Source organism: Choloepus didactylus, chromosome 4, assembly GCF_015220235.1.
Source record: "Choloepus didactylus isolate mChoDid1 chromosome 4, mChoDid1.pri, whole genome shotgun sequence".
NCBI classification, from domain to species: Eukaryota; Metazoa; Chordata; class Mammalia; order Pilosa; family Megalonychidae; genus Choloepus; species Choloepus didactylus.
In genome coordinates, this window is record NC_051310.1 from 19,933,921 (window position 1) to 19,961,653 (window position 27,733).

The following is a 27,733-nucleotide window of genomic DNA, read 5'->3' on the forward strand; positions in this document are numbered from 1 at the left end:
CTACCCCACCTCCATGGTTGCTAACATGACCACAGACATAGGGGACTGGTGGTTTGATGGGTTGAGCCCTCTACCATAAGTTTTACCCTTGGGAAGACAGTTGCTGCAAAGGAGAGGCTAGGCCTCCCTATATTTGTGCTTAAGAGTCTCCTCCTGAATGCCTCTTTGTTGCTCAGATGTGGCCCTCTCTCTCTGGCTAAGCCAACTTGAAAGGTGAAATCACTGCCCTCCCCCCTACGTGGGATCAGACACCCAGGGGAGTGAATCTCCCTGGTAACGTGGAATATGACTCCCGGGGAGGAATGTAGACCTGGCATCGTGGGACGGAGAACATCTTCTTGACCAAAAGGGGGATGTGAAAGGAAATGAAATAAGCTTCAGTGGCAGAGAGATTCCAAAAGGAGCCGAGAGGTCACTCTGGTGGGCACTCTTACGCACACTTTAGACAACCCTTTTTAGGTTCTAAAGAATTGGGGTAGCTGGTGGTGGATACCTGAAACTATCAAACTACAACCCAGAACCCATGAATCTCGAAGACAGTTGTATAAAAATGTAGCTTATGAGGGGTGACAATGGGATTGGGAAAGCCATAAGTACCAGACTCCACTTTGTCTAGTTTATGGATGGATGTGTAGAAAAATAGGGGAAGGAAACAAACAGACAAAGGTACCCAGTGTTCTTTTTTACTTCAATTGCTCTTTTTCACTCTAATTATTATTCTTGTTATTTTTGTGTGTGTGCGCTAATGAAGGTGTCAGGGATTGATTTAGGTGATGAATGTACAACTATGTAATGGTACTGTAAACAATCGAAAGTACGATTTGCTTTGTATGACTGCGTGGTATGTGAATATATCTCAATAAAATGATAAAAAAAAAAAGGTATGCTGGATTTTCTTGAATGCTTTTTCAGCATCTATTGAGATGATCATTTGATTTTTCTCTTTTGATTGATTAACATGTTGTAATACATTGATTAATATTCTTATGGTGAACCATCCTTGCATGCCTGGAATGAACTCCACTTGGTCATGGTGTATGATTTTTTCAATGCATCTTTGGATTCAATTTGCAAGTATTTTGTTGAGAATTTTTGCATCTATATTCATTAGGGAGACTGGCCTGTAGTTTTCCTTTTTTGTAGCACCTTTGCCTGGTTTTGGTATTAGATTGATGTTAGCTTCATAAAACGTGTTAGGTAGTATTCCATTTTCTTTGATGTTTTGTAAGAGTTTAAGTAAGATTGGTGTCAGTTCTTTTTGGAAAGTTTGGTAGAATTCCCCTGTGTAGCCATGTGGCCCTTGGCATTTAATTGTAGGAATTTTTGATGACTAATTGGATCTCTTTGCTTGTGATTGGTTGGTTGAGATCTTCTATTTCTTCTGTGGTCAGTCTAGGTTGTTCATATGTTTCCAGGAAATTGTCCATTTCTTTTACATTATCCAGTTTGTTGGCATGCAGTTGTTCATAGTATCCTTTTATAATTTTTTTAATTTCTTCGGGATCCACAGTAATGTTATCTTTGTCATTCGTTATTTTGTTTATATGGGTCTTCTCTCTTTTTGATTTTGTCAGTCTAGCTAGGGGCTTGTCAATCTTGTTGCTCTTCTCAAAGAGCCAACTTTTGATGTTATTTATTCTCTCTGTTGTTTTTTTGTTCTCTATGTCATTTATTTCTGCTTTACTCATTATTTATTTTCTTATACTTGGTTTAGGATTGGTTTGCTGTTCACTTTCTAGCTTCTTCAGTTCCTCCATTAGTTGTTTGATTTTAGCTCTTTCTTTTTGATGTATGCATTTAGTGCTATAAATTCCCCCTTAGTACTGCTTTTGCTCTATCCCTTAGGTTTTGATATGTTGTGTTCTCATTTTCATTCATCTCTATGTATTTCGCAATTTCTCTTGCTATTTCTTCTTTAACTCACTGATCAGGAGCGTGTTGTTTAACCTCCAGGTATTTGTGAATTTTCTAAGTCTCTGAAGGTTATTGACCTCTTATTGTATTCCATTATGGTCAGAGAATGTGCTTTGAATAATTTTATTTTTTTAAAATTTATTGAGGCTTGTTTTATGTCCCAGCATATGATCTATTCTGGAGAAAGTTCCATGAGCACTAGAAAAGTATGTGTATCCGGGTGATTTGGGATGTAATGTCCTGTATATGTCTGTTAATCTAATTCATTTATCAGATTGTTTAGGTTTTCAATTTCCTTATTGGTCTTCTGTCTGGTTGATCTATCTATAGGAGAGAGTGATGTGTTGAAGTCTCCCACAGTTATTGTGGAAACATCACTTGCTTCCTTTAGTTTTTCCAGTGTTTCTCTCATGTATTTTGTGGCACCTTGATTGGGTGCATAGAGATTTACGATTGTTATTTCTTCTTGCTGAATTGCCCCGTTTATTAGAATGTAGTGGCCTTCTTTGTCTCTCAAAACATCCCTGCATTTGAAGTCTATTTTATCTGAGATTAATATTGCTACACCTGCTTTCTTTTGGCTGTAGCTTGCATGAAATATTTTTTTCCATCCTTTCACTTTCAGTTTCTTTGTGTCCCTGTGTCTAAGATGAGTCTCTTGTATGCAACATATTGATGGTTCATTTTTTTTGATCCATTCTGCGAATCTATATCTTTTAATTGGGGAGTTTAATCCATTTACATTCAACGTTATAACAGTGAAGGCATTTCTTGAATCGGCCATCTTATCCTTTGGTTTATGTTTGCCATATTTTTCCCTCTCTCTATTAATATCCTTTATTGTACCCATACCGAATCTCTTTAGTACTGAACCTTTCTCCAAGTCTCTCTGTCCTGTCTTTGTTTCTCTGTCTGTAGGGCTCCCTTTAGTATCTCCAGTAGGGCAGGTCTCTTGTTAGCAAATTCTCTCAGCATTTGTTTGTCTGTGAAAAATTTAAGTCTCCCTCAAATTTGAAGGAGGGTTTTGCTGGATAAAGTATTCTTGGTTGGAAATTTTTCTCTCTCAGAATTTTAAATATGTCATGCCACTGTCTTCTTGCCTCCATGGTGGCCACTGAGTAGTCACTACTTAGTCTTATGTTGTTTCCTTTGTATGTGGTGAATTGCTTTTCTCTTGCTGCTTTCAGAACTTGCTCCTTCTCTTCAGTATTTGACAGTCTGATCAGAATATGTCTTGGAGTGGGTTTATTTGGATTTATTCTATTTGGAGTTCGCTGGGCATTTATGCTTTGTGTATTTATATTGTGTAGAAGGTTTGGGAAGTTTTCCCCAACAATTTCTTTGAATACTCTTTCTAGACCTTTACCCTTCTCTTCCCCTTCTGGGACACCAATGAGTCTTAAATTTGGACGTTTTATTTTATCTATTGTATCTCTGAGATCCATTTTGATTTTTTCGATTTTTTCTCCCATTCTTTCTTTTGTTGTTTCATTTTCTGTTCTGTGCTCCTCGAGGAGGCTGAGTTGTTCAGCTTCCTCTAACTATTATTATAAGTATCCAGAGTCTTTTTAATTTGGCCTGCAGTTTCTTTAATTTCCATAAGATCTTCTATTTTTTTATTTACTCTTGCAATATCTTCTTTATGCTCTTCTAGGATCTTCTTTATGTCCTTTATATCCTGTGCCATGCTGTTGTTGCCTGTCTGTAGTTCTTTGATTAATTGTGCCAAATACTATGTGTCTTCTGATCTTTTGATTTGGGTGTTTGTGTTTGGGTTCTCCATGTTATCTGGTTTTATCATATGCTTTAAGATTTTCTGTTGTTTTTTGCCTCTTGGCATTTGCTTTACTTGATCCCTAATTTATCAGATCTGCAGCTTGGTGGCATACACTTTCGCTAACTAGCCAGCAAATGGCATCCGTGAGTCACCTATTCCCCTCAAGTCAGTTCTCCCCAGCTTTGTCTTTGTGGTGTGTGGGGATCTGATTCTTGTGGGGTCCAATTGGTGCACCAAGTTTGAGTGTGTTGATGGTGCTGTCCGCCCTGAATGTGAGGCATGTGGCTGGGTGGTTAGGGAGACAGGGCAGCTTTAATAGTCAAACCTCCCAGGTGTCCTCGGAGATTTAAGGCTGTTGCAGGAGCGTAAGCCTTCATTTCAGTCTTTCCACAGATTGTCTCTGCCCTGACCCACAAGTCCTTGGTATTCGCGTAGGGTCCCTGGGGTTTCTGAGCGGGTCCCCCTTCCCAGCTGTGCTCTTCCAGGACCTCTGCTGAGGGAGGGCTATGCCATGTCACAAGTGCGCACCGGACTCCAGGGAATCCCTGGGTCTCTGGGCCGTGCAGGGGCGTTCCCAGCCCGCTTCGAAGATGGTTGAATGGGACAAGTTAACTTCCCCCTTTTTGCACAGCTCTGCTCTCCCAGCTCCGGGACAAGGACAGTCAGCTGTGGGTGCACTAAAGGCCACTGTACACGGCCGATGTTGTGGCATGTGTGCAATGCTGCGGGAAAGACTCTCCATCGCACTGGGTTTCTTGACGCGGCTCTGGGCTGTGGGTCCGGCCCGGGCAGGAGCGTCTCTTGCTTGCTGGGGGGATGGCTGCAAGGAATGCGATTTTTTTCTCCTTTTGGCTCCCCTCTGCTCCCCTGGTCTCGAGACGATCAGCAGTGGATATGGGAAGGGGTATCCTCCACACCAGACACCGAGGTGTTAGCCCAGCCTGCTCCCGCCATGCTTCACTGCACAGCTCTCCCCGTCGTATCTGCAGCTGCTCCTGGGCTTTTTTTTTAAAGAACTAGTCCATCTCCAAACGCCAGCCCACCGTTTCTCCATACCACAGCGCGGCCGCCGTACTTTCAGCTGGCTTACTCACTCATTTCAGAATGCAGACTCCTTGTTTCACCAAATGCACATTCCCTGTGGCTTTAGCAGACCTTGTCTGGATTGTGCTATGCTGGAAGCGGTGTTCTGGGTCACTTTCTGGTTTTTATCTAGTATTTTTCACTGAGGTGTTTTTTTGCCCTGCCTCACCTAGCTGCCATCTTGGGTTCTCCACTCTGTTATTTCTTCTTGTTGAATTGCCCTTTTTATTAGTATGTATAGGCCTTCTTTGTCTCTCATAACATCCTTGCATTTAAACTCTATTTTATCTGAGATTAATATTACTACTCCTGCTTTCTTTTGGCTGTAGCTTGCATGAAATAATTTTTCTATCCTTTCACTTTCAGTTTCCTTGTGTCCCTCTGTCTAATATGAGTCTCTTGTATGCAGCATATTGATGGTTCATATTTTTTGATCCATTCTTCCAATCTATATCTTTTAATTGGGGATTTTAATCCATTTAGATTCAACATTATTACTGTGAAGGCATTTCTTGAATCAGCCGTCTTATCCTTTGGTTTATGTTTGTCAGATATATTTTTTCCCTCTCTCTATTAATGTCCTTTAACATACCCATACTGAATCTTTCTAGTACTGAACCTTTCTCCATATCTCTCTCTCCTTTCTTTGTTTCTCTGTTGGTAGGGCTCCCTCTAGTATCTCAAGTAGGGCAGATCTCTTGTTAGCAAATTCTCTCAGCATTTGTTTGTCTGTGAAAAAGTTAAGCTCTCCCTCAAATTTCAAGGAGAGTTTTGCTGGATAAAGAGTTCCTGGCTGGTGATTTTTCTCTCTCAGAATTTTAAATATGTCATGCCACTGCCTTTTTGCCTGCATGGTGGCTGCTGAGTAGTTACTACTTAGTCTTTTGCTGTTTCCTTTGTAAGTGGTGAACTGCTTTTTCTTGCTCATTTCAGAACTTTCTCCTTCTCTTCAGTATTTGACAATCTGATCAGAATATGTCTTGGAGTGGGTTTATTTGGATTTATTCTATTTAGAGTTCGCTGAGCTTTTATGATTTGTTTTTATGGTGTTTAGAAGGTCTGGTAAGTGTTCCCCAACAATTTCTTTGAATACTCTTCCTAGAACTTTAACCTTCTCTTCCCCTTCTGGAATACCAATGACTCTTATATTTGGACATTTTATTTTATCTACCACATCCCTGAGGTCTGTTTCAATTTTTTTTTTTGATTTTTTTTCCCATTCTTTCTTTTGTTCTTTTATTTTCCATTCTGTCATCCTTGAGGTCACTGATTCACTGTGCAGCTTCCGTTAGTCTTGTACTATGAGTATCCAGAATCTTTTTAATTTGGTCGATGGTTTCTTTTATTTCCATAAGATTGTCTATTTTTTTTTTTTATTTACTCTCGCAGTTTTTTCTTTATGCTCTTCTAGGGTCTCCTTCATGTCCTTTATATCCTGTGCCGTGCCCTCATTGTTTGTCTTTAGTTCTTGGATTAATTGCTCCAAGTACTGTGTCTCCTCTGATCTTTTGATTTGAGTGTTTGGGTTTGGCTTATCCATATCATCTGTTTTTTTCATATGCTTTAAAATTTTTTGTTGTTTTTGGCCTCTTGGCAATTGCTTAACTTGATGGGGTTATTTTAGGATACATAGGCTTATTAGAACAATTATTTCTAATTTGTGAGTTCTACAGCTTGGTGGAGTAGACTTTCTCTAACTAACCAGCAGGTGGCATCTGTGAGCCACCTAGTCCCCTCAAGCCAGTTCTCCCCAACTTGTCTTTGTGGTGAGTGGGGGTCTGAGTCTTGTAAGGGTCCATTGGTGCACCAAGTTGGCGTGTGTAGTTGGTGCTGCCCACCCTGCCTATGGGGCGTGTGTCTGAGAGGTTAGGGAGAGAGGGCAGCTTTAATAATCACATCTCTTAGGTGTTCCTGGAGATTTAAAGCTGTTGCAATAGTCTAATCCTTCAGGTCAGTCTTGCCACAGTTTGTCTCTGCCACTGACCCACAAGTCCTTGGTATTGGCGTATGGTCCCTGGGACTTGTGAGTGGGTCCCTCTTCCAAGCCGAGCCCTCCTATGGCCTCTGCTGAGGGAAGACTATGCTGTGTCACAGGTGGGCGCCATCACCTAAGGGAAGTTCTGGGCCACGGGACTGTGTAGGGGCGTTCCCAGCCTGCTGAAAGGATGACTGAGTGGGGCATGTTAATTTCCCCCTTTTCACACAGCTCTGCCTTCCCAGCTCAAGGACAATTAGCTGCGGGTGTGCAAAAGGCAATTGTCCATGCCAGATATTGGGGCATGTGCATGTGTTGCTCTAAACACTTCCTGTCAAGCTGGGTTGTTTGGGGCAGCTCTGGGATGTGGTACTGGCGCCAGGCAGGAGTGTTCCCAGCCCACTGGGAAGATTGGTATAAGGTGACACCTCCCCTCCTTTTCTTGGGGAAGTTATGGTGTTTAGCAAATTTTCTCAGCCACTAGACTTATTGCTTTGTTCCTGAGAGCTATCTTAGCTCTGCTCTTGCCTGGGTCCAAATTGCAAGTCTTTGAGGCTTTCTGTAAGGGGCTTCTTAGAAAAAGATAAAAAGATTAAAAAAGAAAAAGAAAAAGAAGGGCCCTCCTTGCAGATCTAATAGGCTATTGAAATGCTAAGAGGCAAGGAGTTTAGGGCCATTAAGGAACAATCAAGAAAGCAGACAAGGGTCCTTACCGTCTGGATTTGCATGTGTGCCTTATTCTGTTTAAGCCCTGCCCTTCTTCGTTTTCTGTTCACTGGAACTCTAAAAACTCTCTGTTGTTATTTTTGGGTTTCTTTTGCTGTTTTTGCTAGCCCTATCTCCTCTCTGCCAAGCTGACTGCTCCCAGATTCTCTGGTGTCTGGTATCAGTCTATCTGTGCTTGGAGTTTTTGATCAGCTGTCTGAGTTTTCAATCAGAGCTGCAACTGTAATTCTCCCTCCTAGTTCCCAGCACTGATGGCCCCTCCTCCCACGGAACTGAGCCTGGCAGGGAGGGGCACGGGTCGCCTGACCACAAGAACTTACAGATTTTGCTGATCTAAGCTATTCCACGCATTTGTGAGTGTTGTATGAAGTATTCTCAAAGTCAGAATGCTCTGTGGTGTCTGGTCCACGCAGTTCCTGTCTTTCTACCTGCTGCCCTGGAGGAGTAACTAAAACCCACACCTCACCACTCCACCATCTTGCCCCACCCTCTATCATTAATTTTTAAGTGTTCCTTAGTTAATTATCTTTTTTATTTTCAAAAAATTAAATGTTGTAGGATATGGAGCCTCGTAGACCATGCTTTAATAGCAAGGTGTAATATGGAAGAACCAATTCGTTGTGCAGCTGTAAGTGTCGATGGAATCCATCTTGCCCTTGGAATGAAGGATGGCTCATTCACTGTACTTCGAGTAAGGTATGGTATTAGAGTTAAATAGAAACAGTGATTTTCTTTTAAGTGTTATATATGTTATGTAACAGTGATTTTCTGTTATATATGTATGTAACTGATTTTATGTTAAGTGTTATATATGTTTCTGTTACATAAAAATATATTTTTATATATTTATAAAAATAGCTTTGTCAGAAAATTATGTAAACTCAAAAACATTGCTTTGTTTCTGGGGGTTAAGAATGCTTAGTAGATTAATGGCTAAAATTTTGAACTATAAATTTGGGTCTCACCTTCCATTCCTTGGTAGTACTGATTTTTAGGGATGGACAATGAGACTGTTTAAAATAGGTGAGTAGTTTTGTTTTTGTTTTTTTTTGTTTGTAGCTTTATGCTTTGAAAAAGATGTGTGCATCTCTTCTTTTGGATAATTAGAAAAATTGAAAGAATTTGTTGAGGCAGTTAACATCTTATTTTGATACATAGATAAAGTGCATTGAGTTGAATTCTTCATAGCCATTAAAAATATTGCCGTAGATCCACATGTCTGTAAGTATAAATATTAATGACATCTTTATTCTTTAGCTCAATGGATGGTAGGATTCTCCACCCAATTGTCCAATCCAGAAGCCATTTATTCTCTCTTTTGCCTCCCTGTTTAATTAATAGCTGGATTTTGGTGAATCTACTTCCTAAATAGCTCTACAATTAAGTTTTCTCCTTCCATTCTCACCATTGTGCTCTTGTAAAGGCTTCTGTCATTTCCTAACTGGATTGGTGAAATAGCCTCTTAACTGGTCTTTTTACCTCCTTTTTGCTTTCCTCCAGCCACAGCGATGCCTTTTAAAACACATTTGATTTCATACCTCTCTTTCTCTAAAGTATGAGAAAGGGTTTGCACACTGTCCTTAGGATGAAATTCATAATCTTTAACATGGTGTTTTACTTTCCAGGCTGCTATGACAAATACCACATAATGGGTTGGCTTAAATAATAGGAATTTATTATTAAATGTCTCTATCATTTAACCCACAATTCTAACTCACAAAATGTTCATAATCTTTCTAAATTTATGTGGTCACTGTTTCTTCTTTTGCATGGTAGAGCAGTTTTCTTAAGTATGGCAATATTAAAGTATCCTGAGAAGGAACAGCTGTGTTATGGTTGAAGAAACACACTTAAACTGGGGTGTAAGGTGGAGTGCCAGGACAAAGCCAAAATACAGATATAGCTTATATCTTCCTAGAATATCACTTTTCCTTTTGATAAAAAATGTTAACAATTTTATGTTAAAAGAAACACTAATATCATGGATTCAAATGAAGTCTTGCAAATAGTTTAAAAATAGAACATAAATACACATATCTATATATGAAACTTTGTCTTTTAGTGGGCTGCATTGTGGTATAAATACCACATTCCTCAGAGCTGTTCATTCTCATGGATAGGTAGAAGCACTCGTTCATTCTCTTGGATAGTTAGGGAGACTTCAGTGAACAAGTCTGAAGAGCACTGCTGATATATGATGCTGAGGATAGAGTAAAATTCTATGTAGGGTATAGGATAAAACTGCCATTTTAGATTCCACCAATATCTAACCATTTATCTTTCTGTGACAATGTTACCACCACTTTATATCAACTTTAAAAGGAAAGGAATAATATTTCCCTAACTAATCATACATTTGTTTAAAACATTTTGGACCTATTTATATTTTACCCACCCTATTTCTTGGGAATAATTTCCAAAAATTGTTTCCTGGCTTTTAAAAAGTAACTCTTTGTATTTGTCCATTATTTTTTCATTTCAAAGTTTTTATGTTCTTCTCTCTGAAAAGCACCTTAAAACATGCTCAAATATCTCCTATCTTAAATTTCCTACGTTGAACTTACCTAAGTCCCTTTCTAGTTATACCACATTTCTACTCTTTTCCCTTTCACAATAAAATTCTCAAAAAAATTCTAAATTTACTGTCTTTATTTTCTTCCAATTAACTCATCAGTTTTCTACCCTATTCCAATATCGTTTTATCTTTTTATGCATTTTTATTGTGAACTTTAACATATACACCTAACAGTGATAACTTTCAAAATATGATTTAACAAGTAGTTGAAATGCAAATTTCAAAGAATGTCATTGGTCACAGTTCCACAACTTCAGCTATTTCCATTATTATAAAATATACATACAGAAAGTGTTTGATGTACAGCTCAACAAGCAGTTATGTAGATAATTTCAAAAATTGTTATGGGTTACGGTACCACAGTTTCAGTTGTTTCTTATTATGCAATATAGGATATATATAGAAAGGTGAAGACTTTCAAAGCACAATTCAACGAGTAGCTATAGAGCAAATTTCAAAGAATGTTATAGATTACAGTTCCACCATGTCATTTACCTCCTTCCAGCTATTCCAACACCCTAGCATCTAAAAAAATATAAATATTTATATAAAGTTTCAGTGTTCATAGACCTTTGTTAAATCTTTTCTTGTTTGTTGCTACCCTTTCCTCTCACTTAATCTCTTTCTCCATCTTCAGGGATGTCTAGGCAGTGAGCACCCTAACTTGTTCATATTGAAAGGGAGTGTTGACAGTATGGGTAAGGGGACTGCATTTGATTGTTGTTCATAAAGAGGCTGTTGCCTCTGGGTTTTAGGACTTGTCTGGCATAGGAACATTGATGGATTTAAGTTTCTGAGTGATGAAACTTAGCAAGTGAATTCTTTTATAGACTCTCAGGTAGGGACCTAGGTATTTGGGGACTGCTTTTGGTAAGGGCCTGGTATACTCTGGCCTTTTGGGATGTGTAGCTGGAGCTTGCATTAAGAGAAACCTCCAGGATAGCCTCTTGACTCTATTTGGGACCTCTCAGCCACTGTTACCTCAGCTTGTTACCTTTCTTTTTTCCCCCCTTTTGGTCAAGTAGGCATTTTTAATCTCTCACTGCCAGGGCCAGGCTCATTGCTGAAAGTCATGTCCCACATCGCCAGGGAGATTTATTCCCCTGGGAGTCATATCCCTTGTGTGTAGGGGTGGGGGAGGTGGGGGGTGGTAATGATTTATTTGCCAAGTTGGGCTTAGAAAGAGAAAGGCCACGTGTGAACAACAAAAGAGGTTCCCTGGAGGTGCCTCTCAGGCATAATTATAGGAGGGCTCAGCCTCCCATTTACAACCCTAAATTTCACAAGAGCAAGCCTCAAGTCAAGGGCAATATCATTTTTTAATAAATTTTTAATTGTGAAATTTAGCATATATGCATAACAATGATAACTTTCGAAGTACAATTTAACAAATAGTTAGCAAATTTCAAAGAATATTATGGGTTACAGTTCCACTGTTTCAGCTCTTTCCCTGCTGTGAAATATGATATATACAGAAAAGTGATAACTTTCAAAGTACAATTTAACAGGCAGCTCTAGTGCAGATTTCAAAGAATGTTATGGGTTACAGTTCCACCATTTCAGTTATTTCCTTCTAGCTATTCTAATACCTTAGCACCTGTGCTGGTTTTGATGTATTATGTCCCCCAAGACTCCAGGCTCTTTGATGCAGTCTTGAGTGGACAGACATATTAGTGTTGATTAAGTTGGAACCTTTAGATTAGGTTGTTTCCATGAAGATGTGACCCACCCCACCATAGGTATAACTCTGATTAGATCATTTCCATGGAGGTGTGGCTCCGCCCATTCAACATGGGCTTTGATTAGTTCACTGGAGTCTTATAAAGGGGCTCACAAACAGAAGGATTTCAGAGCAACTGAGAGTGACATTTGAAGAGAAACTGCAGCTTACAGAGACATTTTGAAGACAGCCATTGAAAGCAGAATTTTGCTGATACTTTGGAGGTACTAGCCCAGAGTTTACCTGGAGAAGCTGACACGGAGACATTTTGGAGAACGCCATTTTAAAATGCAACCTGGGAGCAAGCAGATGCCAGCCATATGCCTTCCCAGCTAATGGAGGTTTTCTGGACACCATTGGCCATCCTTCAGTGAAGGCACCCTATTGTTGATACCTTACCTTGGACATGGTATGGCCTTAAGACTGTAACTGTGTAACCAAATAAACCCCCTTTATAAAAGCCAATCCATCTCTGGTGTTTTGCAAATGACAGCATTAGCAAACTGGAACATCAAAAAAAAATTATATGAAGATTCAATATTCATAATCCTCTGTTAAATCCTGTCTTGTCTGTTGCTACACCTTCCTCTTGTTTCATCACTTTGTTGATTGTCACAGGTGTCTAGGCAGTGGCCACCCTAAACCCTTATTGAAAAGGGGTGTCGACATTATGGGGAAGGGGTGCGCATCTGGTTGTTGTTCTTAAAGAGGCTTTTGCTTCTGGGTTTTAGGACTTGTCTTGCATAGTGTTCTGGTTTGCTAATGCTACCGTCATACAAAATACCAGAAATGAATTGGCTTTTATGAAGGGGGCTTATTTGGTTACAAAGTTAGTCTTAAGGCCATAAAATGTCCAAGGTAAGGCATCAACAATAGGTTACCTTTACTGAAGGATGGCCATTCGCATCTGGAAAACCTCTGTTAGCTGGGAAGGCACGTGGCTGGTGTCTTCTTGCTCCCAGGTTGCATTTCAAAATGGCGTTCTCCAAAATGTTGCTCTTAGGGCATTTTGTCCTCTTTTAGCTGCAGCTCCTCTTCAAAATGTCACTCTCAGTTGCTCTTCAAAATGTCACTCACAGCTGCTCTGAAGTCCTTCTGTCTGTGAATTCCTTTATGTGACTCCAGTGATCCAATGAACACCCACCCTGAATGGTGGGGTACCACCTCCATGGAAATTATCCAAATATTTCACTCAAGTTGATTGAGTCACATCTCCATGGAAACATTCAATCAAAGGATTCCAATCTAATCAACACTAATATATCTGCCCCTACAAGATTGCATTAAAGAATATGGCTTTTTCTAGGGGACACAATATATTCAAACTGGCACACATAGGAACACTTTGGTGGGTTTAAGTTTCTGTGAGATAAGCTTAGTGAGCAAAACTTTATAGCATCTCAGATAGGGACCTAGGTATTTTGAAACTACTGTTGTTAAGGCTTGCCATACTGTGGCCGTTTGGGATATCTAGCTGGAACTTGCATAAGAGTAACCTCCAGGATAGCCTCTCGACTCTATTTGAAATATCTTAGCCACTGTAACTTTATTTTGGTAACTTTGTTTTACCCCTTTTGGTCAAGAAGGCATTTTCAGTCCCTTGCTGCCAGGGCCAGGCTCATTCCTGGGAGTTGTGTCCTAACTCTTCAGCTTTCTACCCTATTCCAATATCATTTTGTTTTCATCATTACATTGGAAAACCCACACTGATGGCACCCTAGTCACCAAAGCCAGGGGACATTTTTCATTTCTCATCTAACTTGATTCTCCATAGTACTTGACCCTCTTAACTGTTTGTTCCTTCTTGAAACATTCTCTTCCCTGGCTTTCAGGTGTTAACTCTCTTTAAGAGTAACAGGGCCTACTTCTCTGGCCCTGTTTTTTTTTAATAGGCTAATTATCTTCTGCCCAGCAATAAACTTTGAGTTTACTTAGAGTCCCTCAACACTCAGACTTATGCTCTTGCTCTTTTTATTCTTTCTCCCTAGATTGTCTCATTGTGCCTCTGGCTTCAGTTACCTTCCATAGTCTGATGATCCCCAGGTACACGGCTCCTGATCTCTCCTCTAAACTCCAGCCATGCATATCCATTTGCTTACTTAACATCACTTGGATGTCTCAAAGGCATCTTCCACTCAGAGTGTCCAAAACTGAACTCATGATCCTCCCTTCCAAACTGACCCTCTGCCTATGAGCCCTATCATAGTGAATGGCTCTACTGTCCATCTTGTTGCACATGTCAAAAACCTAGGAGTTATCCTTAGTTCTTGTCTCTCCCTAACTCACCATCTCTAATCCATCACCACATCCTGTTGACTTTGCCTACCTAATGAATTTTCTAGGACAATTTTAATTAAGGTTTATGAATATATCAGAATTATAATAGCTTTAATAAAGGAAGCATAAAATGTAAAAGCTGTCAAATAATACCTTAGATGTTTTCTTGAAAATCTTGCCCCATATATATATACCAATGGATGGATGGATGGATAGATGGATAGATATGAACCAGAGGAATATAAAATGCATGCATTTAATTATAACTTAAAGAATCACTGAGGAGATTAGAGATAGCTACATGAGTTGCTTAAGAAGAGGACCTTGCAAGTTTCAGTGTCTAAGTCAAAAAGTGATGTTGACCAGGAAAGTTTGAAAAATTACAGAAGCTTTAAATACTACGATCTTGTGTCTATCTTGGGTTTCTTTTCTATTTGTAGAGTATATTGTTTAGGGTATTGACTAACTACTGCAGTTAATAGGCCATCAGCTGTAGAATGGCTCAAATACAATTGAAGATCAATTCCTACCCACATAACAGTCAAATCAATGGGTAGTTTCCCTATCCCGGGTGATTCGAAGACCGAGGCTCCCTTTACCTTGTAGCTTATCTGCACCACCTCCCATGGTGGCCCGAAGGCCTGTCATCATAGATACCTTCATCTAGCTAGCAGAATGGGGCAGGTGTGTGTAAAGAGGATATGACTGCTTCCTAAAAAGCTTGGTTTGGAAATGGTTCACATCATTTTCACTCACAAATCTTTGGTACAACTCAAGCACGTGGCCAACCTAAATGCAAGAGAGGCTGGGAAATTGAGTCTAGTAAGAAGAAGGAAAGATTTTTTTTTGAATTGCTAGCAATGTCTGTCACATATACTGTTTTTCCTTTGTTTTGTTTTAGTCCCCTTTTTTTAGTTAAGGGGCTGATTTTCATCTCTGTCTTTATGTAATTATTACCAGGGTAAAGACCAAACTCCTTGGCTGCATATCAGATCCATTGCAGATTGTCCTCAATTTCTCTTTTTAGTCCTATCAATCACTACTTTTACCAATATTCTTTTATCCACAATATGTTAGCCACAAATCTTCAAATGTGCTGTGTACTTGCCTACTTTTGTACCTTGGCTCTTGCTGAATCTTCTTGCTAGAAAACCTTCACCCTCTTTTATATTTAGCCAACTCCTCAGGTTTTATGCTTAAATTGGATATCATCCTTCCTTGGCACCTTCCTGCCTTTAGTCTGGTCTTAACCTTTCTTTCTGTATTTCCTACGGAACTTCACATATTCCTTTCAGCATTCACCACATTTAATCATAATTTCTTTATATCCATCTCCCACAGAAGAAGGTGAGTTTCATGTTTGTATCCCAGTGCCTGAAACAAAGTAAGTTCTCATTAAGTGTTACTGAAAGAAATTTGAGTATGATAGTTCTAAATTATCTTTTGGAAATTTTAGAAATTTGGAAACATGCATTTAAACTTGTGGTTTTTGAAATTATCTGCTTGGAATATAGGGGGGTGATGCAAAATCTATATGGAAAAAGTTCCTGGTACTAACTGGATATAGGAATTCTCACTTCCTTTGTCCTCATTCCCTCCCTTCTCTTCTTCCCAGCCCATGCCCTACCCCCAACTGTCTCCACAACTTTGGAAACCCAGTGATGTTATCCATTTTTATGACAGTTACCAATACCTATATTATTTTGGAAACTCAATTATAAAACGTCATTGAAAAAAATGTTTACTTTCACTGGTTGACATCCGTCCCTAATTGTGAGAAATTTGTATTCTATTAAAAAAAAAATCAAGTTAAAAATAACTGGTGGTAGCTATATAAAGGTATATATTCAGAGGTATTACTGATGTGATATAAATCAGTTCTTTTTCTGCTGAATGCAATTTTTGTGATATAAATCAGTTCTTTTTCTGCTGAGTTGTAATTTTCAATTTATTTGAAAATTATTGTATTTATAATTAAACATTTTTCATAAATGCAATATTTATAAGGAAATTCCTTTCTCATAAAATTCTGTGACTTTATTTTCTTTATTATATGACTCTAGAAATTTAGTATGAAGCCCTAAACTACTTAAAAATGAAGTAATTTGGAAACTGAAATTCAGCATTTTTTTCTTACTTCCAGTATATATTGCCCTCCTATATTTCTGTTCATTAAAATGATTATTTCTGAATAATATTCCTTGTCTCATTTACATTTATGTTATGATTTATAAGCGCTATTAATACAATCTCATGGTCATTTTAGATACATTTGACAACTGAATTAATTCTGTAATGTCTGTTTTTCAGAGGGTCTCATTTTATTCTCTTACAGAGACATGACAGAAGTTGTACATATTAAAGATAGGAAGGAGGCAATTCATGAGTTAAAATATTCACCAGATGGAACTTACCTTGCTGTTGGATGCAATGACAGTTCCGTTGATATTTATGGAGTTGCTCAGCGCTATAAAAAAGTTGGGGAATGTGTTGGATCACTTAGTTTCATCACTCATCTGGACTGGTCCTCAGACAGTAGATATATACAGACAAATGATGGAAATGGGAAAAGACTTTTTTACAGGATGCCAGGTAAATTTTTCTATGTGATTAGGAGCTAATATGGGCATTATGGTCTTTTCTGTAAAGCTGATCTATTATCTTGACATCTTTCTGAATTTCAGTTAAAACTCCTTTGCATGGAAGATCTAAAACAGACCCACTTTATATTGAATTCCATACCTTGTAAATAATGTATAGTAAAGTCCCACTATATATTAGAAAGTCAGAATGCCATTTTTGTGGATGGAACTAATTAACTGAATACAATTACTACATGTGAGAGACTATAAATTATTTGTCTTTTTGTGCTTGCCACAAATCACCTTTGCTAAATATACATTGCTGACAAAATTTGAAAAGCAGAGTTTCTATCAGAGATAAAAAGAATAATAAAAAGAGAATCATTAAAAAATTCTCTATCAGTATAGTGCTTTGTTTAGTATGATGCTTAGTGAATTAGTTACTGTTTTCCAAGAACTAATTTAATAAAACTAGCTATATAATTAAATTACTGCATATTCCTAAAAGTTTTTCATTAATGATCTATATGTAATCAAGATTGACTGAGTCCTAAAGTCCTTTTAGCTTTTGTAAATTTATTACTCTACATTCTTCCTTCCTTCTTAGTCTTTTTTCAGCTCTCTCTCTTTTTTGAACCATGTATATTAGGCTTCTTTTTTAAAAAAAATTTTTAATGCAATTGTATTGAGATATATTCACATACAGTCATCCAAAGTATACAATTGGTTGATCACAGTATCATCATGTAGTTGTGCCTTCACCACCACAATTTTTTAACATTCTGATTACTCTAAAGAATAAAAATAAGAATGAGAATAAAAATAATAATTAAAAAGCCCACCCAAAAAATCTCATATTCCCCTGCCCTATTACTCATTTACTTTTTGTTCCCGTTTTTCTACTCATTTTTCCATACGCTGAAAAAAGGGAGCGTGAGCCACAAGGTTTTCAAAATCGCATGGTCACACTGTGTAAGCTGTATAGTTACATGATTGTCTTCAAGAATCAAGGCTACTGGGTTGCAGTTCAATGGTTTCAGGTATTTCCTTCTAGCTATTCTAATACATTAAAAACTAAAAAGGGACCTCTATATAATACATAAAAATAACTTCCAGAATGACCTCTTGACTCCACTTGAAATCTCGCAGCCACTGAAACTTTACTTTGTTTCATTTCCCTTCCCTTTTTTGGTCCAGAAGGCTTTCTCAGTCCTATGATGCCAGGTCCAGGCTCATCCCCTGGAGTCATGTCCCACATTGCCAGGGAGATATACACCCCTGGGAGTTGTGTACCTTGTAGGGGGTTGGGCAGTGAGTTTACCTGCAGAGTTGGCTTAGAGAGAGTGGTCACATCTGAGCAATAAAAGAGGTTCTTGGAGGGTGACTTTTAGGCACAATTATAAATAGATTTAGCCTCTCCTTTGCAGTAACCGGCTTCATAAGAGCAAGCCCCAAGATGAAGGATTCAGCCTACTAAACTGGTAGTCCCCACTGCTTGCAAGAATATCAGGAATCCCACAGGCGGGGAAGTTTAATATTTCCACATTTTTTTCCACAGTCCCTCAAGGGGGCTTTGCAAATACTTTTTATTCCCTGCCCAAATTACTCTGGCATGAATCAGGGCATCACACTAACCTGTACAAACCATAAGAAGCTCACCCCCTATTCAAGGTTCCATGTAATTATGGTGTTTGAATAAACTGACCATACAAGTTAAATTATATAGTGTGCTACAGAAATTATAGATTTTGCACCAAATAAACATTTCTTCCTTTGGTATCACATAGAAGTTCAAGTTTTAAAACACAGTCAGTACTCCCAGGGGTGTAAATCTCCCTGGCAACACAGGGTATGACTCCCAGGGATGAATCTGGACCCAGCATCCTGGGATTGAGAACATCTTCTTGACCAAAAGAGGGATGCAAAATGAAAAGAAATAAAGCTTCAGTGGCTGAGAGATTTCAAGTGGAGTTGAGTGGTCACTCTGGTGGACATTCTTACACACTATATAGATAACACTTTTTAGGTTTTAATAAGTTGGAATAGCTTGAAGTAAATAGCTGAAACTACCAAACTCCAGCCCGGTAGCCTTACTCTTGAAGATGATTGTATAACAATGTAGCTTACAAGGGGTGACAGTGTGATTGTGAAAACCCTTGGATCGCACTCCCTTTATCTGGTGTATAGATGGATGAATAGAAAAATTGGGACAAAACCTAAATGAAAAATAGGGTGGGATGGGGGGGTGATTTGGGTGTTCTTTTTTTATTTTTATTTTTTATTCTTATTCTGATTCTTTCTGGTGTAAAGAAAATGTTCAAAAATAGGTTGGGGTGATGAATGCACAACTATAAGATGATACTGTGAACAGTTGATTGTACTCCATGGATGATTGTATGTTATGTGAATAAATCTCAATAAAACTGAATTTAAAAAGCAAGTAAATAAATAAAGGAGTATTGGATCATAACACAAAGTATAAAACAAATATTCATGAGTCTATACTGATAAAAATAAATGCTTAAATAAATGGAGAAGAGAAAACTGTCCTGTTCAGGATTCCACATTATTTATGTAGACACTCTGCCCTCAAAGAGGTGGAGCAAAACTTCCCACTCCCTAAGTGTGGCTATGCGTAGTGACTTCCTTCCAAAGAATGCAGTGTGGAAAGGGGAAGGGAGGTAATTTTACAGCAGAGAAACCTGGCAAACACTACATCAGCCAGGTGATCAAAGGCAACATCAACAGTGACAAGTCATGCTGATAGTCTGTACCCTTGATATGATGTGCTAAGAACGGCACCTTACCTCTGTGGACTTTCTCCTCAGAACTCAATAACCCCAGTCTAATCATAAGAAAAACAAAATGTCTGAGCAGGACTCCTTGAAACTGTCAAGGTCAACAAAAACCAAGAAAGTTTGAGAAACTGTCACAGCCAAGAGGAACCGAAGGAGACCTGGTGACCACATGTAATGTGGTCTCCTGTATGGGATCCTGGAGCAGAAAAAGGACATTAAGTAAAACTTAGGGAAATCTGAATAAACAATAGACTTTAGTTAATAATAATATACCAGTGGTAGTTCATTCATTTCAACAAGTGTACCATACAAGGTACGATGTTAACAGTAGGGGAAGCTGGGTGCCTGATACACAAGAACTCTGTACTACCATCTTTTCATTTTTTCCTATAAATTTAAAACTGTTCTAAAAAAACAAAGTTTATTAAAATATATACAGCCCCCCCAAAAAAAACAAAAAAACAAAACACTGTCAGTATCATCCTTTACCCTTTAGTCTGATTTACCTTAGTCCCAGCCAAATCCATTTCATTCATATCTCTAATTGAAGTCTGCTTTGTTTCAGCGTTTTTAACAGTTCCTGTGTGGGGTAATGCTGACATTCATGGCTGCCAAACTCTAGCTCTGAGTCTCAGGTGTCACAGAGATACCCCAAGTTATAGGGACCACCTAGGTTATACACAAACAGCTCAGCTTCTCAGAATTTAGAAATCACTGTTACAACTCATGAATGGATGTGATTGCTGTAAGAGCTTACAATCTAGGAACCTTTACAATGAGCCTTCCCCTGATAATCTGTGCTGTTGGATTCAGTTCTTAGAGTTTGCACATTATAGTTAGTCCATATTAGGGAGGCATTATAATGTTTGTCTTTTTGATTCTGACCTATTTCACTCAACATACTGTCCTTGAGGTCCATTCACAACTTCATTCCTACTTGCTTCCACTCAGTATTCCACTGTATGTGTACACCACAGTTCACCATTCCATTTATCAGTTGATGTACCCTTAGGCCACCTCCATCTATTGTGAATACTGTCACCATAATCACTGGTGTGCAAATGTCCATTTGTGTCCTTGCTCTCAGTTCTTCCAAGTATATACCCAATAACAGCGTTGCAGGACCAAATGGCAACCCTGTTCTTAGCTTCCTGTGGAACCACCACACTGCCTTCCACATGGGCTGCACCATTCTACTTCCCCACCAACAGGGAATAGGTACATCCTTCTCTCCATGTTTTCTCCAGCACTTGTATCCTTCTGTTTATTTTTTAAGCAGTTTTGTTCACACACCATGCAATCCATCCTAATAGATAACAATCAGTGGCTCCTGGTATAATCACTTAGTTATCCATTCAGGACCACAGTCTATATGAGGGTTTTTTCATTTCTTCTGCAAAGTAAAAGGAAGAGGAGAAAAAAAATGAAGAATAAAAAAAAAATAAAAAATAGAAGGAAAATAGAAATAAAATAAAATACAATGAAAAGGACACGATAACACCACCACCAAGAATCCCATGTGACTCCCTTATATTCCCCTCTTATAGACATTTAGCTTTGGTATATTGCCTTTGTTACAATTAATGGAAGCATCTTACAATGTTATTGTTAACGATAGACTCTAGTTCGCATTAATTGTATTTTTTCCCCTATACCATCACATTTTCAACACCTTGCAATGTTGACATTCGTTTGTTCTCCCTCATGTGAAAAAATTTTGATCTCCCATGATTGACCACTCTAGGTTTTTCGAAGTCATACAATCCCAGTCTTCATCCTTCATCCTTCCTTCTGGTATCACACATACCCCTAGTCTTCCTCTTTCAACTGTATTCACACTTGATCTTTGTTCAGACTACCCACAATATTGTACTGCCATCACACAGTAATGTGCTATCCATTTCTGGATCTATCCAGTCAATCCTGTTGAACCTTCTGTACTTCTTCAGCATCAAATGCCTGATCTCCAACCTCTCTCCATCCCCCAACAATCTGTGTTCTCAACTTTAACTCTTAGAGTTCACTCATCAATGTTAGTTTGCATTAGTGAGACCATACAGTATTTGTCCCATTTTTTTTCTTGTCTAATTCCACTCAATGTAATGGCCACTGTCTACCATTTTGTCTTTTGGACCCTACATGTCATATTTTATTTAATTTTCTTTTCCTCTCTCTTTTTACCCTTACTAACAGTCCTCATCTCTATACTCCTCTCCAAACCTCTCTCTCCTGTCTTTTCCTATCTGCCTGTAGAGCTCCCTTTAGTATTTCTTATAGAACAGGTATCTTGTTCACAAACTCTGTTAGTGTCTGTTTGTCTGAAAAGATTTTAAACTCTTCCTCATTTTTGAAGGACAGTTCTGCAGGATATAGAATTCCTGGTTGGTAGTTTTTCTCTTTTGATATCTTAAATATATCATACCACTGCCTTCTCGCCTCCATGGTTTCCAGTGAGTAATCTGCATATAGTCTTATCAAGCTTCCCTTGTATGTGATGGATTGTTTTCTCTTGCTGCTTTCAGAAGTCCCTCTTTGTTTTTTGACATTTGATAATCTGATTATCAAGTGTCTTGGGTAGGTTTATTTGGCTTTATTCTGTTTGGGGTATGCTGCGCCTCTTGGATCTGCAATCTTATGTCTTTCATAAGCAATGGGAAATTCCCAGTTATTACTTCCTCCATCATTTCCTCTGTCCCCCCTTCCCTCTCCTTCACCCCTGGAACACCCATGACACATATATTCATGTGCTTCATGTTATCCTTCAACTCCCTGAGAACCTGCTCATATTCCTCCATTTTTTCCCCTGTTCTTTTGTGTTTAGGATTTCTGATGTTTTGTCCTCTAGTTCATGAATCCCCCCCTTCTGCCTCCTTAGATCTGCTGCTACATGTCTCCACTGTGTTTTTCATCTCTTTTATTTTGCCTTTCATTCCCATAACTTCTGCTATTTGGATTTTCAAGCTTATGGATTCTTCTTTATGGTCACCTCGTGTCTTCTTTATATCCTTCATCTCCTCTGCCACATTTTCCTTCAGCTCGTTGATTTGATTTAGATTTGTTTGAACATCTTTAATCAGTTATCTCAACTCCCAAATTTCACCTGAAATGCAAGTTTGTTCCTTTGGGCCATACCCTCATATTTCCTTGTGTGAATCATAATTTTTTGTTGTCTAGACATCTGGCCTCCCCAGTCACCCAATCAGATATTCCGAGACCAGACAGGCCCAGGTCTCAGGATAAGACCCTACAGGTTGTCAGGCTTTCCTCTGAGGCCTCTAGACTCTGTGCTTTTCCTAACCTGCCCAGCAGGTGGCACTTTTCAGCCTGCAACTCCCCACTGGTGTAAAGAGGTGTGATGCCTTTAATTCTCAGCAGACCCTTTCCCTGCCAGGAGCCAAGGGTGAATCAGAAGTCAAGCTTAAGCTGTTTCTAGTTTTTGTTGTTGTTGTTGTTGTTGTTGTTGTTTTTCTTTTCCCCAGGCCCTGGGGTCTGAATTCTGAGAAGTAAGGCAGCCACTTGAGCTGGGCCTCGCCCCCTTCCTCTTTTCTTAGGGAAAATAAGCCCTCTTTAAGGAATCATATCCCTCACTCAACCTCCTCCTCTGTTTCTCTAACCATCTCAAGTCCACCCTTGCCTGGGTCTGCACTGACAATTGCAAATGCCTGAGGCCTTATCCAGTGAGCCACCTAGAATGAGAGAAAAAAAAGAAAAAAGTGAAATCTCCTTTTCAGAGCCAGTCCCCAGCCCCCCATTTTCACTAGTCAACTGGAGTTGGTACCCAGTTCTGTGTGCCCCTCCTCCTGGGACACAGCCCTCCTCCAGCACTCCAAGCCCAGCCAACTCCAAAAGGCTCTATTTTTATTTATTAATTATTATTATTTTTTCCATTAGCCCTGCCTCCCGTCTGCCAGGAGAGACCCCAGGGCTCCTTCCGTGACTACTCCAGTTCATCTTTGCTTGCAGCGTGCACTCAGCAGTCCAAACTTGTTAATTAAAACTGTGTTTGGAGCTTGGTTGAGCTACCCTTCCTTGCTCCCAGCAGATATCACTTCTTTTTTCCCACTGCCATGCCAGTGGGGGAGGGGCACCAGCTCCACAGTTTAGGGGCTTTACTTAACAGTTCCACCTTGCAATCTCAGCCGTTCCACCCATTCTGGACTGGTGCATGATGTGTGTCTGGTCACGGACGTTCCTCCAGCAGTTTCTTGAGACTGTCTACCAGTTGTTCCTGGCCATTCACCAGCCATTCCAGAGGACCACTCAAACTCCACACCTTCCCATGCTGCCACCCTGCCCCCTTAGTTTTCTTTTTTAATACTCTGTTTGTCACTTTTTCACATTTTCCCTTTTCTTATAAATTACCGTATTATGATTAATCTATATCATGATTTTAAATAGGGTTCAGGTTTTTGTTTTGTTTTTCTTTTTTTAATTGTAAAATATACATAACTTACAACTTACCATTTCAACCTTTTTCAAGTGTACAGTTCAATGGCATGAAGTATATTTGCAATGATGTTTAGCTATATGTGTAATCATATCACCACAATATCCAGAACTTTTTCATCATCCCAGACAGAAACTTTGTATCCTTTAAGCAATAACATCTCATTCCTCCAATCCCCCAACCTCTGGTAAACACTATTCTGCTCTCTATCTCTATGAATTTGCCTATTCTAGATACCTCATACAAGTGAGATCACGACATTTGTCGTTTTGGTCTGGCTGTTTCACTTAGCATAATGTTTTTAAGGTTCTTCCATGAGGTAGCATGTGTCATTACTTCATTAATTTTTATTGCCAAATTATATTCCATTGTATGTATATACCACATTTTGTTTATCCATTAATCTGTTGATGGACATTTGAATTGTCTCCAGCTTTTGGCTATTGTATATAATGTTGCTATGAACATTGCTGTATAAATATCTGTTTGAGTCCCTATTTTCAGTTCTTTGGGCTATATCCCTAGGAATGGAATTGTTGGGTCCACAACAACTGCACCATTTTGCATTCCCATCAGCAATACATGAGGGTTCCAGTTTCTCCATATCCTCTTCAACATTTGTTTTTTCCATTTTTTGATAATGGCCATCTTAATGGGTGTGAAGTAGTATCTTATTGTGGTTTTGATTTGCATTTCCCTAATGACTAATGATGTTGAACATTATTTCATGTGCTTATTGGCTATTTGTATATTTTCTTTAGAGAAATGTCTATTCATGTCCTTTTCCTGTTTTTTAATTGGGTTATTTTTTGTTGTTGTTGAGTTGTAGAAGTTCTTTATATATTCTGGATATTTATCCCTTATTAGCTATATGATTTGCAAATATTTTATCCCATCCTTTGGGATGTCTTTTTACTCTCTTCATAGTGTCTTTTGACACAAAAAAGTTTTTAATTTTGGTGAAGTCTAACAGGCTTCAATTTTATTCTCCACATGGGTGAATCTACTGAGCCACATCATATTCAAATCTATGTATGTCTCTGAATCAAGATAATTTTGGTAGTGTTTCTTTTTAAATTCATTGCATTTAATTCTCTCTTCTCCTTACCCAGACTTATCCATCTTTTCATGTATTCTCTTCTAACTATGGTATGAAAATACTTAAATTTTTGGAGTTTACCATGTTATCAGTACAGTTTAATCTTAAGTAAAAATCACATAAAAAAAACTAAATTAAGATTCTGATTTATTTTTAGGTGGAAAAGAAGTGTCAAGTAAAGAAGAAATAAAAGGTGTTCATTGGGCTTCATGGACATGTGTTTCAGGCCTTGAAGTAAATGGAATTTGGCCCAAGTATTCAGATATCAATGATATAAATTCAGTAGATGGAAATTATATTGGCCAAGTTTTAGTTACAGCTGATGACTATGGAATTGTAAAATTATTCCGATATCCTTGTTTAAGAAAAGGTATCTTTCTTGTCTTTCAAATTATTTTTAAGTAACTTCTCTCTTGTAAAGGACTTTTAAGTCCTTGCAGAAAAGTGGTCTTGAGATATACAAGAGCATTTCATATTTTTAAAAATGTGTATAGTGATTATTTGGTGGAGTTCCATGAAAATAAACAAAATTAGAAGTGATTTTTATTTTTCTTATTAATTTTTTTTCCATATGTTGCATTTTATTTTTGGGTGTAAAATTTTTATTAGAAAATTTTAAAAATTAATATACTATTATGAATGGAATATACTTCTTTCTTCTTAGAGAATAATTTTTCTCTCCATTTCCAGAATTGCTTCAACAGACAGCTATATAATGATAGTAATGCTTTTCTTATGGCTTAGTACCTTTAATAATTTAACTTGTTAAATATATATATTTTAGGAGACATTTTTTCTCATGTTTTATTCTCAAGAATTCTGAAGAAGTAGTCAATTGTACAAGTTCAGGTCACAGTTTGGAACTAATTAGTTTTTTTATTGTTTTCGTGTGTGAGTGTGTTCTTAACATATATTATCTTGGTATTTTCTATTTTCTATTAACAGTGGGGTGCAAGAAAAATTAGGGGTCTTATTAGCTACATATTTTTATGTATCACTTCTTTTCCTTGGGATGTATCTAAAATGATATTAATCATTTTGTTCATAGATATAGGGACAATTAAACGAAATGCTAGAGTATTCATTCATTCATTTCATGCCTTGTTCCATAAAGTATTTAGTCAGCTTATAACAAGTCTGTAAGTGCTAAAGTAATTGTACAAATAGAGAATCAGTACCAGGAGAAAAATAAATAGAACTGCAATATTAAAACCAGATAAAAATATTTTACTGGATTTGGTTAACATGAGCAGCACTTATTGTGCTGGTGAGTCTGTCATTAAAGCAAACAGAAATGCTATTGTTAAAAAAATATATATGACAGTAGTCAAACATCGACTTTGATTCAGAGCTTCCGGGAAACCAGAATAAAGCAAGGCACAAAATAGTTTTCATTTTAGATTAAAATAAAGAAGCAGCAACATATTGATTCCTCAGAAAAAAACAAAACTTCTGGGATTTAATTTTCAAAGAACCCTCTCCTGTGGTATGGTGCTTTATATTAGGGACAGGGATGTGTATTCCCTGTCAACAGATACAGTAATGATTTTTACAGGGCTTGGTGATAAAAGTGATGGGAGTGGGGTACGGGGCAAACACTAAAATGTAATTTAGTAAAGGTGATTGTGGGAGCAGCCAAAGTAATTTAATTCAAGTATATATCCTACTGACGAAACTTAATGACCCAATTTTCCCAGAAACCCAGGTTGGTATTTCTGTTTTGCCTCTACAGTAAGGTAGTGGGTTCAAGATCCTGCCAGCCATGCCATGTTGTTGATTCCTGCCTTTGTGGTGTCAGCTTCCTATGTGCATGTGAAAATGCTTCCGTAATTAATGCTAAGTATGTTAATAAAGACTAGCTAAATCTCTAGCAACTAAAGTGCCCTATTTCTGGAGCCTAACACAGAGCCAGGACTTGAGAGTCACTAGACACAACAAATTTTATTGTCACTCAAGGTGATAGTTGGGTGGTTAGAAGGTGTGAGATAAAGATTAATTATGATGATCTTAACCTTGAACTTTGTTCCTACTCATTGTTTCATATCCTGACTTCAATGCCAAAACAAAAGTATTTTGTTTGTTTTTGTAGTTTTTGTAGTCAAATGAATGAATGGGATTCATTGACTTTTCCTTTTTCAGTAGAGAAGACAATATTATTATTATACAATAATTTTATTTCATTTATAAAATGTGTAGTGGTCCTTTGAATTGCTGTGTAAATATTTAACTAGAGTCTACAAAAAATTAGTCTTGTCAAAGAGATAGTCACTACTTCAAAAGTATAAGTAGAAATTGTTTTTTCTTTTTTCTTCTTGTTTTCTTAGATTTTTGTTAGAAATTCATTTTATAGTAAGAATGATTTTTATTTCTAGTCACTTGTGAGTAGCTTGATACAATGGCTAGGTAAGTAGGAGAGCAGAAGAAGATATGACAACTGCATATTAAAGAATTAGTGGAAGTATTTTAAGATTCCTTGTTTATTGGCTTCACATATTTGCATACTTTAAAGTTAGCAGTATTCCTAGAAAAATTCTCCTTCTTTTAGATTAATTATTGAGTTGTTCATTATTTCGTACGTTATTAAGTTGTACTGTTGGCCCAACTTAGAAAAAGGTTGTATCTGATGTATTAATATATTTTAGATATCCACTTAGGTAATATCCACTAGATGACTTCTAAGAAGTGTAGATTTTACAAAATGTGCAAAGATCTTAAATATTAGAAGTAGCTTATATTGTAGAATCATTGTAATTGAAACAG

General features: G+C 37.9%; 1 protein-coding gene across 9 annotated transcripts in view; it reads left to right on the top strand.

Moving 5' to 3' along the window:
• Positions 1 to 27,733, top strand: part of EML5 (EMAP like 5) — a 264,217-nt gene that overhangs the window by 64,087 nt on the left and 172,397 nt on the right. For all 9 annotated transcript variants that reach the window (XR_005216273.1, XM_037832109.1, XM_037832110.1 and 6 more), the window contains 3 exons: positions 8,034 to 8,171; positions 16,383 to 16,639; positions 25,131 to 25,343. Coding sequence is in view for 8 of the 9 variants with exons in the window: in XM_037832109.1 (XP_037688037.1) it covers positions 8,034 to 8,171; positions 16,383 to 16,639; positions 25,131 to 25,343 (608 nt within the window). In the remaining variant the exon portion in view is untranslated. The remainder of the gene's footprint in view (positions 1 to 8,033; positions 8,172 to 16,382; positions 16,640 to 25,130; positions 25,344 to 27,733) is intronic.